This window comes from Melospiza melodia, chromosome 13 (assembly GCF_035770615.1).
Source record: "Melospiza melodia melodia isolate bMelMel2 chromosome 13, bMelMel2.pri, whole genome shotgun sequence".
NCBI lineage: Eukaryota > Metazoa > Chordata > Aves > Passeriformes > Passerellidae > Melospiza > Melospiza melodia.
Genome location: NC_086206.1, coordinates 7,160,303 through 7,175,861, shown reverse-complemented (window position 1 = coordinate 7,175,861; position 15,559 = coordinate 7,160,303). Strand labels below are relative to the sequence as shown.

Below are 15,559 nucleotides of genomic sequence, written 5' to 3'. Positions count from 1 at the left end.
GAGGGATGGCAGTGCCCGCCCGTGCCCGGGGACAGCGGCTCCGTGCAGGCTCCGAGAGCCGAGGGCACCTGGCACTGACAGGGCAGGGACTGCACGAGCTTTCGGGCTTGTGATGGTCTCAATTCTGGTATTCTTTTAATGCTGTTTCTAGTTTTTTATAACACAGGTGTTCTCTGGCATCATTTTTGCATCTTTTGACCCCCTTTTTTGGGTGTTTCCCGAAAGTCAAGATTTAAATACTGGCTTCATATTTTCGGCTGAAAAAACTAATTTTTCTTTTAAGGGATTAGGTTATTTAAAAAAGGGGAGCCTGGTGTGCGTTTTGAGTCAAGGGCTAAAAAAGTTAGGGCAGTCAAAATAACAAATCATTCTGAAAACCTATTCGAGAGTATGTAAAATGGCGAACATTAGTCTTTATAATTCTAAAGTAATGTTTTCTGTACTTTCATTTGCTGAGTGGTACAGCTTTAAAGAAAAACCTTGCATTTTGATAAGACAGCCTTTATGTACAGTAGAGTTCTAGAAGTCAAAGTCTGTGATGTGAGTAAATGTGGTTTTATTTTCACATATTTCATACAGTATCAAGTGACTGCTTGGGTAGGAAGATGCATTGCTTGTGTGTGTCCATTTAGGAGTCAGGCTGAAGAATAATGAATTAAAGTGACTGACACCATGACAACCGTGAGACAGAGAAGGGTTGGAAGAGGCACCGAAGCAGCTGAGGATCAGCCTTCAGAGGAGACAAATGTGAAGCCTGATGGGAAAATTCTGCCTGGTGGGTAATGAAAAACAAAGTGACATTATGGCTTTTTAGTGGTGTTTTGGTTTTGATCTGTCCTAAGCACAGCTCAGAGCTAGGCATGTGACAAATGCATTTCCATAACTGAATATCACCAAAATTAATTGCATGAGACAGAGGGTTTCATGCAGATTGCTGCATGTCAATCTTATCTCTGTTTTAAAATCTTAATTTAAATTGGTGAGAACAATTGTTTCAATTTATTTTTGGTGACACACTATCAGCTTGTATGGAGCCATCCAAAGTTCCTCAAAGAATCACAGTCCAAATCACTGGTAACATAAAAGGATTGAAGAGAACTGATGAAATGTACTTATAAATAGGCAGGTTGCATATAAAATTTGAATTTAACTGGTTAGGTAAATTTTTGTATGGAATTAGAGCTTTAGAGCTGACAAAGTTCCTTGTTTTTTTGGGGACATTTTTAGATTAATTTATTTTAAGGGATATTTGGATTTAAATTCTAAATGTTTCTCTGCATTTGGGCAGATGAAAGTTCTGTTGTTGTTTCTGCACAAACTCACTTAGGCTGTGTACAAAAAGAATAAGAGGTCACAGCTCTCCTGCAGCCCAGCCCTCAGTTCCAGGGAATTGCAGTTGGAACCCTTAAGCAGATGTCACACACAGTATGAAAAAGCCATTTCAAAGATACAATTCCAGATCTCAAATCCATATTAAACCTTACATTAACACTGAGAATACAAAAGCCCCAGGAATGTCAGTGCACAGGGAAGGCCTGGAGGGTCACACATCCTTTCTTTGCCATCACCCCATCCCTGCCCTTGCTCCAGGAGCCCATCTGCAATTCAGAGCATGGCACCACCATCAAAGGCTGCTTTGGCTGCCCTTCAGTCTCTTTGTGGGTATTTACTGAGGCTTCTGAACCTTCACTGTTGTTTTTTACAAAAACTGATCAAACCCCCCCAAAAAGGCAGCTATTTTTAGACCTTTCTTGTGAATTTCTTGCTTTGTCATCAGTCATGCTGTATTGCTTGAATTTAAAAAGTTCTGGATGATATTTCAATTCAGATTTACAAATTAGTTATGGCATGGAGCTAAATTTGTATAGGATCATGGTGTCCTTAAATTTAAAGTATACCAATTAAGGCACACTTTATTTCACTTTGTATGTAAATAAAATACTCTGATTTTCTAATATGGGAAAATAAAAACAAAAGATGTGTTAAAACCAGGTGTCCTGTAACCTGCAGAATGTAAACTGTGCTAGCATAGGCAATGGATAAATGGCTTTCCAAAATCTCTATAGGTTCAGTAATATGTTTCACACTTACAGACTGAAATATTTTTCTTCCAAGATCCTCCAGGTGGAAAGCTGTGGAGCATACTCTCAGTAACTGTTGGTGGAATTGTTGCCATCTCTCTTGGACTCCTTACTTCTGTTTATGTAGCTACACTGCATGAAAATGACCTGTGGTTTTCCAATATCAAGGTAACAATCATTTTCCTAGTTTCATCCTAGTTTTCTGCAGCATTAATATGAGCATTATGAAATTTCATTTTTTTGGGTACTTGTCTTGCAACCTGCTCAAGACCAGAATATTTCATTTTTTAAAATTCCATTTAAAAAAAGCTGTGCTTCCCTTCCCACCATACTTCATCAGTTCTATAAATACCTGTCCCCAATTTTTTTCTCTAAAAATACTGCTAGAGAGCTCCTGTTTGAGTTGTAGCTATGGTTCTTCCAAAAATTGATCTTTATCTACAATAGAATTTCAACATTTTGCTATATCTTTTTCTAGTATCATCTTACTTTTATCCAAAGCAATCTAAAATTAAAATAAAAACCAGCAGTTAAAAGTATGCAAAATCTTGGCACACAGTTCCTGAATTGTATTTCCACTGTTGTAATATTATTTTGTAATACAGTTTAGGGACAAAACTGATGTTATATAATGTCATTCTGAATGTGCAAACCTCAACACATATTTATGCCATTCACTAATGTCAACCCCATCATTCCCAAGACCCAGGACTGACTAGTTCTTTCATAGAATCACTGCAGAGAAAATAATGCAGCTGTACCCACAGCTAAATTTAACCAGAGAAAAGAACAGGTGAGTCATTTCCCTTTCAAATGCCTAAAATCCATTCTGCTAGGTCTGTGTAGTGTATTGTTCAAAGAGTACATTTATTTAACTGGAATACTTGCCTTGCAATATGTCTTTTCTATGCTACACTTTTTGTGACCCAGAAACATTTATATTCCCCTAATGCAAATAATTTGCATTTCCTGCAACAACTGCTGTTATATTATACCTATAACACTGTGCTGTGCCCACCCTTATCTTCCCTTGATTATGTAGAGAGGTTGTGCTCAATTTATTGAAGGTACACCTTGGGTTTGCCTTTTCCTTCCAAAAGCAAGTAGTGAATAATTTCAAGGTGTTGAATATTTCCAAGTACAAGCAGGCATGGGCTTGTGGCAATGTATGAACATAATGGATGCATCTTTTTTATTCTGTCAGGCTGACCCAGAGGAGCACAGAGTTGACTGAAATAAGCAGCTCTGTAGTTATAATTAAGTTGTTCCCTCAATGTGTGAAACAGTTGTTTTATTTGATGATTACTGTTTTCATTTTAAGTACACTAGAATGCCACTAGATATCAGAACTGAAGTAAACCCCTCTAGTTTTTTGGAGTCTGGATTCTGTTGTCTTTGTAGCTGTTCTTTCACCCCATGGGGGTAATGGATGGGTGATAACACTGCTACAAGAGCAATTTCAGCCAGTTTGATGGAAAGATTCTAAAAGCATCAAGTTCATCTGGCAGCAGGGAGAAAGAGAAAGAGCTGCAGACTCTCTCTGGTCTCACAGTGTCCCTTCTTCAGAGGGATGTGATCTCCACCAGAGCGTGCATGTGGGGCTTGCACAGTGCTCACTTCAAACAAAATTCTGCTTTAGGAGTGGCAGGGGAAGAGAAGAGGGCATAGGAAGAGTCTGAACTTTGCTGCAAAGCTGAGGCAGGAAGGCTCATCCCAATATCTGTAAAACAATCCACAGCTGCCTCTGTGCCTGTGTAGGAGTGTGGTCTCTCCAGGGATGTGTCCATGTTTTCCAGCACTTCTCAACTGGCTAATCTTTTCATTACAGCACATAATACTGAGAAAGATAAGACCCTCAAAAATCACATGGAAAATAAGTGGAAAAGGTGCTTTCTTCTCTAACATTTTATAGTTTGCCCGAAGCATCTACTTTTGCAGGTATCAACTGAACTTTCCAAAAGTTTGAAAAGTGTAAGTTTTATTTTAGTCCATACCCCTGCCCAGATTCTCAGAAGGAAGAGCTGCAGTCTAATCCTTGCCCCACAGTTATTGCCAGCCTTGATTAGTGAAATACAGGGGTGATCTCATTTCATTATGTTTTCATTAAACATAACATAGAATAAATGGATGCATTACAAGTGCACATCCAGTGTTTTATTAATCCCCATGCTTGTGAAATACAGTAGAGCAACATCACTGCTCTGCAACATAGAAAAGAAAAATTCTAAGTCAGTTCTATTTCCATGTATTTTCAATTGCTAGCTTCAGTCATGCTGAATTGGCTGTAAATGGGGCAAATTTGAGGATTTATGTTGTTGAAATCTGATATAAAAATTATGTAACACTTATTATTCCCCTGAACTTTGTTCCTTTCATCCAATAAGCTACAATCAGTCAGATGATAAGAATTCATGCCCAAAAGGATCTGTGTAGCAACTTAATTATTACAGAGATGTAATGGGAGACCTGTTCTGTCATCTTTTCTTTCATATGAAAGTACTCTTCTATTTGAAGAAGATCTGCAGTGTTTTCCTGACACTTCTGCACCAGGCAGATACTTGTACCAACACCTTTTAGGTGCAAAAGGTGGAATTTTTGTTCTGAAGACCCCACTGATACATGAACACCACAACTGCATGTTTAAAAAGTAGGCAGTTGTATTCAACCCTAGAAATGGGAAGTAAAAAGAGTATTATGCAAAGTCATGATTCCTAACTCCTAAATAATTTGAGTCAGGACTGGCACACACACTTGCAGTGATTGCCTTTCTGTAATTTCAGTTGCAATTCATCAAAAGCCAGTTCAGATTTGGGTGTCTTCCAGCAATGGTTCACCCAAGTAGAAAAACTGTCTGGTTGTTGTTCGACTGTTGTGCTGTATTTTGAATATTGCTTTCAACAGTGCATTGATTTCAGCTGCTGCTCTGTGTGTGAGCCTTGTTCTTGTTTGCTGCTAAATGTGCCTGCTATTATCCATTAGCCATGGTCACAGGAGATAGATGTACCATTGTCTTCTTAGCAGAAAAACTGAAAAACCACATCCTGAAGGGTGGTGTATGCAATGAAGGAAATACATAGTTCTTCCTTTTTCTTTTAATTTCAAGACCTCCTGAAAGAATGACCAAAATAAAAGAAACAGAAAAGATTCAGCATATCATGATACCTAGTCAGGAGCTGTGTTTGTGTCCCCTTCCAGCAGGGATCACAGGTTACAATCACTTAAATTGATCAACTAATTTTTGAGAAAAAAATTTTGAATCTCTTCTCATATACATTAAACCAACAAACATTTCTGTTTGTGATGGTGGAAGTCAAAACAGATTTCTTATCCAAAAATCCTTTCTCAGTTTTCTGTAAATGTTCTGGCATAACACATCTGAAATGGCTTGTCTATTTTCAGTGATTTTCAGTAGCAGTTTAGTGGCTGCCCCTCCAGTGTAGCATCTTTTGGGAACAGAATCTGCTATGCAGATAGCAAAATGAGGGGCCATTTCTCCTGTCAGCCATTGCTTGTTCAACTGCAAATTCTGAAGACACTTTGAACAGGAATAAGCCAAGGCCATGTAGCAAATTAATAGTGTAAGAAAAACAGATAAACTTCAGAGCATTCATTTCTTCTTCATCCCTTCTCAGTAAGAGTTTAGACACTGATATTGATTTTTCCTTTAATAAAATTGCTGCTTGCGGGAAGTCAGGAATGAAAATGTAAGATTTTAAGTCTTTCAGGATAGGAATGCCAGGATTTAGTCTGTGAACTGCTCATATTTTCCCTTTCTACATTTTGAATGCAAACCAAAGATCATTGCCCAGAGAATCTGTGGCTGCCCCTGGATCCCTGGAAATGTCCAAGGCCAGGTTGGACACTGGGGCTTGGAGCACCTGGGGTGCTCCAAGTGCAGGGGGTGGCACTGAATGGGCTTTCAGGTCCCTTCCAGCCCCAGACAGAGTGACTGCATGAAGAAAAGCAGGGAAACAGGTGATGAGAGCTGCACAAAGTGAGTGCTCAGGCATGGAGGGAAGGAGGGCATGCAGTTCTTTTGGGCAGTTTTTTTGCACAGAGGTGCCTGTCAAGGTGCTAGGGGTGCTTTTACTCTGGATCAGATCTGATCTGGAGCACACCACTCCAAGAGATGGGCTTTAGGTTACCATCCAGGAGGGCTTTCAAAGGATTAAATACATTTGCTGAAGGCTTGTTCTCAACTGGGAACATGGACAGCCGCTGTGTGTTGAGAAAATGTTCAAATCTCCCTGGTCTTAAATTGAAAAACTAATAAATAGTTTCAGTTACACAAATTTTGTTTTAGCAATCTCAAAAAAAGAAAAGTAATCTGAGCTTTATTTATACTCATTATTTTTAGAAAAACTCCACTCAGGCTTTGGCTGCTTGCTCAGCATTCTGAAGGACTTGTTTAAGGAGTTTGAGAAATCATAAGCTCTGAAATTTTGCACTGCCCTTGAGAGAAAGTCCTTTGTATTTGGTTGTGAATGCTTAATATTATGAGGATGCAATTGCATAAATTGAAATAATAAGCAGCTCTCTGTGTGTCCCAGAGGAATGTGTTCTTTATTTTTCCCTTGGAACAGTGATAAATTCTTTGTTACCCCCTCACAAAGTGAAGATACAGACAGATAAGCATGTGCTCTCACAGTGTTTACCCATAAGTCTGTATGTTTTTATTGACATGGAAGGCTGGGAAAAGTATAAATTGCTGTAGAACTGGAAAAGTATTTTCAGTGAATCAAACAGATGTTATCTTAGCATGAAACAGATGTAAAACTCACTAGAGTTTGTCTCATAAAGTATAGCATTTGGTTGAATACAGCTGGTACCAGGATTACAAATTAATCATGTTTGAATGCATTTTTGCTAATTAGATCCCCCTCTGTGACTCCTTTCTCCCCCTTAATAAATTCCAAATGTTAGCATTCCCTTTTTTTTTACCTTTATGAGCATTTAAGAGTCAGCCACTTTTTGGTATTAGAAAACTTTCCAGTAGTGATCAACTTGAAACTAGAGCTTGTTTAAAATCCAGCACTCTCAATTTGCTAAGTGTGTGGCTTTTGGTGTGATGATGATTTACATGTCACAGGGCAGCTGGAGAGTTTAATTGAGAACTTTGATTAAATCACTTGTGGTTTTATCTACTGACTTTTCTCAGACCAGAACTAATATTGCTTTGTCAACAACTGACTTCAATAAAACACATGCTTTGAGAGAAGGACCTGCACTGGGCAGCAGAGGAGAGAAGAACATGATTTTTTTTTTGTCAAGCTTTATGTTAGCTCTGAAATAGAATTGATTCTGCTCCAGCGTAAGAGTTGGGATTGTATGAGAAAGTTGAAAGTCTTGGGGATCTGTGCAAGGTTGCATTAACAAGATTGGCATTCATAAAAGTCTCTGAAAAAGTAGTATTCTGTTATTTCAGTAACATTCTTTTGTACAGAAAGATGAATTCATGAAGTTATTTTTATAAATCAGACAAGGTTTTTAGTGACTTGCATATACCACATACAGGGATTTCACTGGATTTTCAAACCTCAGTTTAAACTTTTTCTAACTGGATGGAGACCTTTTCTAACTTATTGCTTAGGAGATAAATTTGCTGGGATGTTATTATACAAACTACTGAAAAGATCACTAATAATAGAACAATTCTGTATAAGACAATTGTTAGTTCTCATCAGATTGGTTGTTCATGCCATCTTTGTTTTAATGTGGTTGCCCAAAGCTGTGGATTTGTTAAATTTCATTAGGTCTTCACAACTAATGAGGTAACAAAAGGAAATGCATTCCACAGCAAAGAGCTTTCAGATCTTACTAGACCCCATCTGCTGCAGTATTGGCTAAGAAAAAGGCATAGTTTGAAATGTACCTGCATTGAAGTGTACCTAATAATAATTTGAATGATTTGAACATTTTTAATTAGAAATAAGAAGTTCACCAGCCCTAAAGCCAAGTAGAGAGTCCCTTTTCCTTTCAGCTGTAGGTTAGGAATGAGTGATGGCAGCTGGCTTCCTGCAATGTTGAACAAGTGGGCAGCAGCATCCCCTGCCAGCTGAAATATCCCTGCCACCATGGTGCAGCCCCCTCAGAGCACTGAATTAATTGAGCCTTGAGCTGGCAGAGCCGTGGAGCACAGTGGGATTACTGCATCTGGGAGAAAAGGTTAAATGCTCAAAGCAGGGATGTGCAGCTTTCCAGCCCAGCTGTGGGCCAATGGGCCAATCTAAGTTTGTCATATTGCAAAAAAATAGTGAAATGCCCACAGTATTTCCAGGCAGCAGATCAGAATCACAAAGAGCTTGTACATTTCCCCAGTTGAAAGAGTTATTTACCCCCATTGCCTCTCAGCCTAATTTGTCCCTGTGTGTTCACCTTTGGTTGAACCGAGTTGCTTAGGGTGTGAAACCCAAGGACTGAAGCCTCTCTGGAGGTCAGTTTCTCTGGTGCTGCAGGAATTGGAGTTGAAGGCAGCTTTGGATGATGGTGAAAAGCAAATGGAAAATGAATTTCCCGTTGAACTTCACTTGCAGGAGGTCGAAAGGGAGATTTCATTCAGAACTGAGTGTGGACTTTATTATTCCTACTACAAACAGATGATTCAGGCTGCTTCCATTCAGCAAGGTATTGTAAACTGTAAAGTAAGTTTTGCAGCTGACTTTGTAGGTTTGGTTGGGGTTTTTTTTCCAAATATAATTGAGAACAAGGCACTCCATAACTATGAAAGATAGTGTAACAATTGTACTGGAGACAGATTTATTCTGTTCCTATGCCAGGGAGCCACTAAGTTATGGACATAATAAATTTCACAATGATGCATTGATTTCTGTGCCACACCTTCCCATGCTGATGGAGGCAATCACTTTGAGGGACAGCTTTCATATCTGCTCAGGTTTCAGCTTGCTGGTTTATTCAGTTTATACAGTTTATTGCTTTCATTTTTATTCTTCTCTTGTTTAATTTGAAGTATGAGCTATTTCTGGGAAGGGGCAATGTTTTTTGCTGTATTCCTGGACAGTAAGTGACACAAGGAGCAGCTTCCAAGGAAATCATACACAGTGATGGGGCTTTCTCAGACAGTCTCATGTTTTCTAGACATTTAGCTGTTGCTCCTTAGCAATTTTGCTTATACTACACATTTTTCAATAATGACTTCACCTGTGATTAAAGTAGTGCCAAGAACAGTTCTCAGGATCCAGAATGTACCACAGATTCTATGCTGGGGATGGAAGTGTAAAAATAAATGTTTTATACACTACTAAATATATAGTACTTGAATTAGCACTGTGAGTCACATTTGAAGCAGGGAAGCTGAAGACCTCAGAAGGTCATGTTGATTCAGAGGTAATATGTTCTGAATCATTGACTCAAAGTTTGCAGTTTCTGATGAGAGATCCTAAAATACCTTTGAAAAAGTTATTCAGTGTTCAAATGAAGATGGAGGGGGAAAATGACAATCTCCTATTTCAATTTCTCTTTATCATTAAGGTTTACATGGTTTAGTATATGACAATAAAACTGAATCTGTGAGGACAATTAACATACTTGAAAGAATGAATGTTTACCAGGAGGTGTTTCTCAGCATTCTGTATAGGATTCTTCCAATTCAGGTAGGCATTTATTTCTGGCTTTAGATTGTAAGTGCATTATGAAGATTGCAGTGAATCCTAGCTCCCCTTTGTAGATATTTTCTAATTAGAAATATTCCTGATAACTTTTTAATTTGTAAAAGCAAAACCTAATTCATACTAAATATAATCCCCCCCGTGAGTGTTTTAATGTCAACATCAGTATTCTTGTGTTTTACAGCAATACCTAGAGCCTGTTTATTTTTATATCTACACTTTGTTTGGACTTCAGGCAGTTTATGTCATTGCTCTGTATGTAACAAGCTGGCTTCTTAGTGGAACATGGCTTTCAGGGTTGTTGGCAGCTTGCTGGTATATTACAAACAGGTAAGTGAGATGAAACATTTAATCTTTCTAATATTTTGCCTAGTTTCAAAGGTAAGGCATTAAAGCTTTAACTGCATGATTAATTGGACAAAACATGAAAGTAAAAGGCCTCTCTCCAGTTAGCCAGAAAATGGAAAGAATGTTTAAATAACAAAAAATAATTAGAAAATAATCAGAAATGAGCTGACGTATCAGACTGGGTTTTTAAAGGTTCTGGAAGTTTGAGTAGAAAATTTTGTCTTAAAGTGGTCTCTGAAAATGGACTGCATCTTTCAGATGTGTCTGGAGCTCCAGGTGATGTACCCTGTCTTCTCCAGCCTAGGATCTCTCAGTGGTAAAGACATCTGCAGGAAAGCCCTTCAGGTGTCTCCTCACTGCCTCACACCTGCCTCAGGGGTTCCTTGCACAGCCTCAGCTCAAGTTCAGCTTCTCTCTCCTCATATTCCTGTAGCCACCTCCTGCACTAAGCCTCAGAGAAAACCCATGGTAATTGGGCAGTTCTAGTGCTTTATCACTTGAAGAGCCACCAGTTTGGAGATAAAAACCTAAGAACTGGCTTTATGCCAGAATCAAGCTGCTGGCATGAAGCTAAGACTGGTGACATTGGCTGTTTCCTGTGAATTACTCAAGAAATTAAAAGTACAGTCTTGGTTCTACCAGAAATGTTTGATATGTTAATGAGCAGCTCTAAAGGAATTTACCTACAAGCACATTCACTACAGAATAATTACAGGTGTATGGAGGCAGGGTGTTTCTTTCTCCAAATATAAAAGGAATTAAAAGCCACATGCAATGTACAGTATTTCACACATTTCTTTCATGAGGTCATCTCTTCCATTTACAGAATATCTGGAGCAAATTTGTCCATCTTTTAATAATTGGTGAACAGTGAGAGCTTGTTTACTTTATGCAATATAATAAGTGCATAGAATGGATTTGGATAAAGACTTTCTGTCCAGATTAATTACATCTGAGGCTGCTGAGTAATTCCGTTTAGACACGTTCTTCCTCCAGCTAAGCATGTTTCAGATTTGTTGCTTACTTGCTGCTTTAGCAAATATTTTCTCTACACTGGGAGAAAGAGAATTATTGTTTTAGCAAATATTTTCTCTACACTGGGAAAAAGAGAATTATTCTTTGTTTTTAACTTTTAAATCAGGTTTTGCAAATGACCATTCTTTGGGGAATTCTTCCCTCACATACTTCTTATGTTCAAAAGCTTCAAAAAATGACCCAAAGCTCATAAGCAAACTGTCTTCATGCTCAAGTCATTGGGATCACAGTGAAAATTATATTCTGTTTATATTCTTCTATGAGCATTTGCAAACCAGAAAATGAAGTAACATGACCTGTGGTGTGGAAATCCACAAGCTGGATTTCGTTAGTGCTTTTAGTTTGGGGTGTATTTGTCTTTTCTAAATTACCCATACATAAGTAAGATGTAATCCATAGTATATTTTTTTTAGTTAGTGAAGCTGAAGTCCATCATTTGAGATGTAGAAACAATGGATAACTTGCAGAAGCTTCACAGTGATTGATTTTCAGAGCCAGATGTGTTGAAAGAACTGGAGTGTAGAGCCTCCATTTTTATAAAAAAGGAGTTCAAATAGCACAAAGATGCCTGAAATTGCAAGCTGTCTGTCACCAAGTATTTGTTTGATTTTAAATTTGTGAAACTGTCTGTTTTGTACAGAGTAGATACCACAAGGGTAGAATTCACCATTCCTTTAAGGGAGAACTGGGCACTGCCATTCTTTGCTGTTCAGATAGCAGCCATCACATACCTGCTCAGAGCTCATTTACAGCCTGCTCAGGAGGTGAGTACATCTGACAAGTGGGACACAGTAAACTCAGGAACAGAGAACTGTCCTCAAGCAAAGGGCTGATACAGTTTCTTTGACCAACAGTTCTTAAGTTACCATTCCTCATTTTGATCAACCAACTGCTATTTATACCACAGTAAAACAGGTATTGCATTTTAATCTGGGGGCTGAAACTATCCAGGATCTCCCTGGCATAAGTCAAGAATAACACAGGCATAAGTCAAGAATTTGTAGCTCTAATAAAATATTTGTTATCCTCTAAGCTGTTACTGCAGTTAGAAAATTCAGTGTTTTAAAAGTGGTTTAAAATAAAAGCAGATTAAGATGGGCTTTGGTTTGGTTTGTTTGGGTTGGGGTTTTTTTGCTTGATTTTTTGTGTTTTAACCAAGAAAACTATAAAATTAAACTTTGTTCCCTCCTTGCAGAGGCTCACACTCATGGCTGTATTCATAGCAACGTTTCTCTTTAGCCTGACTTGGCAATTTAACCAGTTCATGATGCTGATACAAGCATTGGCATTGTTCATACTGGACTGCTTGGACATGATTCCCACAGCAAAGGTAAATTTCTCTTTGGAAAGAACCTGCTTTTGTTCCTTTGCCTTCACAAAGCCAACAGTTTTAAGGTGTTTTCCTAACTAGTGGCCTGGATGGCCAGAGTAATACAGATTGTGCTGTGTGCCTTGTGCTTTGAAGCAATCCCAGTGTATAAACCCTGCAATTCTAACAGTGAATGATGGAAACAACACCATTTCTGGTTTTTGTTCACTTGAACCAGTTCATGTCTATTTAATTTTTGTCTGCTTTTGTTTAGATACTATTTGACACTTCCAAACACCTTCCTAACAGTTGATCTGATACCACAGCTTTAGCATGGCCTCTCAAAGTTGCCAGAAGGAAAAAGTACCACAGGGAATCTTTGTGCAAGCTGCAGTCAAAGCAGTGTGTGAATTTTGCCTCAAGCATTGTGCATCCTCGTTTGGGACCAAGCTCTGCACAGGAGGAGGATGCAGAACACCAGGTTGCTGGGGAGAAGCAATTGTTGTCTTCCTGCATTGGCATTCACCACAAAATAACAGCATTGCCTCTGCTGTGTTGCTGAGCTGGATAAGCCAGAAAATAAACCAAGTCTTACTAAGAAGGTCAGGGATCACTGACAGTCAATCTCACAAAACAGAAATGTACTGTAGAAGATGAAAACGCTGTCTTTGACATTAACATAGCTGTGAAATTCTACCAAGATCATTTTAGGCATGGTGAAAGCTTGCACTGGTTGAAAAAGATTCTAACTTTAGGAAAGGTTACAGGAGGATGAAGAGTAATTCATGTAAATTCATTTTCAATTTGAAGCAGACTTGAACTTTACTGATTGTATTAATTTAACTGAAAATGAGTAGGGGCCTGCATATCAAAATAAATGTGGCTTACTTAAATTTCTTAACTCTATTATATCAGCAGCTGCAAGCTAAAGTCAACATTTAATGTGACTGGTCAGCTACCTAAAAAGTCAGCAAATTCCCAGCTTTATGCTGAGTTATTCCAACACAGACTCACCACACCACTGTGTCTGTACTCATTTTCAAAAAAACACTACTTAGAACTGGTGGAGTTTGTTGGGCTCTCTGATACTGATTTACACCACTGCTGTAACACAAGACTGAACTTGGAATCTTTATGTGAGGTAAAATGTCTGTTTTGGTACCACTGTAGAAAATCAGCTGGGCTTTAGTGCTTACATTGAGCTGAACTCTGAGAGTTTAGCATAACCCAAAAGGGATTATACTGAACCATTACTGGAAAGTTTGAGAAGGTAGGTGATGTTTATTTGCTGAACTGCACTGAGCCATAACTCTTCAGTCATAAAGACAGCACAGAGGCTACAGAAACACTTCTTGGACTACAGAAAATAAAACCATCTTCCAAATATTAAGTAATTAATATTTTCCTCACACTGCAGTTATAATCATCTATAATCAGCAGTTAATCTGCTTGATCATAGGATCAGGCTTCCTTAAGTATAAAATGGGCATAAAATATTAACCTAAGTAGTTCAGGACATAAATATAAAAAGGATGCAGTAATGGCTTTAAATGTAATGATTCACTGCAAGATGATACATTATTTGCAAAATAATTGATGTTGAAATAAATTATAAAGCATACTGAAAGAAAAGCACCTATGACTGTAAAGTTTTGTAGGCATAAAAATCTCATTATTGTTACAGGTTACATGGCTCTATATCATTCAGATTTCTGGGTTACTGCTGGTCTGTGTCCTACAGTTCTTCAATTCTATGATTCTTGGATCATTACTTATAAGTTTTAATGTTTCTGTCTTAATAGCAAGGACAATCCAGGTAGGTACCAAAATATTTCTGTAGTACTAAATAAAGAGTATTTTTATGTGTGTGTGTGTGTGTGTGAATGAATAATTTAGATGCATTATAATTTTCATTTAGTAATATTAATTAAAAGGAATTACTATAGCATACAGCAACCCAAACATTGCCTGATCAAATAATGAATTCCATTACACTAACTGCAGCTTAACCAATCACATCAGACATCATAATTCCATGATTGCTATTAACATTAATGATTGTGCAAGCTGCAGTTTGGATCCTGAAAAAAAAATTGCATAAATGGACTTTACACCTGTTTCAGCAGGACTTGGCTTGAATTTATGGATCTGCCTCCAACAGAATAATCTGTAACAACTTGGACAGCTAGGCTCATGTCGAGTTCAGCTTCCTGAAATCCATTGTTTCTTTCAAAGATCAGGGTTTTTTTAATGTAGTTACAGTTCTTTTTTTTTTTCTGATTCTGGCATTGGTGACAGCCTCTGACCACAATAAAGGAGTTTACAGGGCCATTCTTGTTTTCTGCACCTATTCCCAGTTAACTGTGAGCAGCTTATCTGGATCTGAAGCTTGAAACTGGAGAATTGCTCAAAATGCTATCAAGTGACAGAGCCAGAAGATCCCTTTGCCATGTTTAGTGGTAATGAGTAGGTATTCAAAAGGCACACAAGATTGTGGCAATTAGGGAATGACTTCTGTAAGTACACCAGGGCTGCTGCCAAAGAAAGGCTGTTTGGCTGCTCCCAAAACTCTGCCACATCAAAGCTTTTATGGCATTATCTCTTCAGTTTTGTGCAAGAAGTTTATCTTTATTCTGGGTACTTGGTTCTGTGTCTATTTTTGCCTAAATGACCCTAATGCAAAGTTGGTGCTGCTCAGAACTAGCAGAGGAGCTGTTGCAAATAGCCTGTGATGCTTTTGTTCCAAATACATTAAAATTAAAAAATGACTGAAATATTAATATTTTTTTCTTTGTAGAAAAACCTAAAAAAGGGTGGCTTGCTTAATAGGCTCGGGAAACTTATCCTCCATGTTCTACTAGTCTTGTGCTTGACTCTCCTAATAAATAAATTCATTAAGGTAGGCAAATAATTTTTAATATCAAAAATTACGCATTGTATTATGTTAAAAGCTATTTGTTAACCATCTTCAGGAATATCATTAAACAAAAACTGCAGTGAGATTTTTCTGCATCTCAGAAACTGCATTTTAGAAATTAAAGATAGTTTTGCTAATCTTTGATATATGAATTTGGAAACTTCATAAATTAACACCAAAACTTGGTGTTAGCTTGGAGCTCACCTGTAATTTTATGTCAGTTGTAGATCTATACTGTTGAGCA

General features: G+C 38.0%; 1 protein-coding gene across 2 annotated transcripts in view; it reads left to right on the top strand.

The window, feature by feature from the left end:
- DPY19L3 (dpy-19 like C-mannosyltransferase 3) overlaps positions 1-15,559 on the top strand; it is a 35,922-nt gene that overhangs the window by 541 nt on the left and 19,822 nt on the right. For both annotated transcript variants that reach the window (XM_063167679.1, XM_063167680.1), the window contains exons 2-10: positions 633-775; positions 2,116-2,249; positions 8,615-8,705; positions 9,570-9,691; positions 9,891-10,036; positions 11,730-11,853; positions 12,285-12,419; positions 14,083-14,214; positions 15,196-15,297. In XM_063167679.1, coding sequence (XP_063023749.1) covers positions 673-775; positions 2,116-2,249; positions 8,615-8,705; positions 9,570-9,691; positions 9,891-10,036; positions 11,730-11,853; positions 12,285-12,419; positions 14,083-14,214; positions 15,196-15,297 — 1,089 coding nt within the window. In that variant the 5' untranslated portion in view covers positions 633-672. The remainder of the gene's footprint in view (positions 1-632; positions 776-2,115; positions 2,250-8,614; positions 8,706-9,569; positions 9,692-9,890; positions 10,037-11,729; positions 11,854-12,284; positions 12,420-14,082; positions 14,215-15,195; positions 15,298-15,559) is intronic.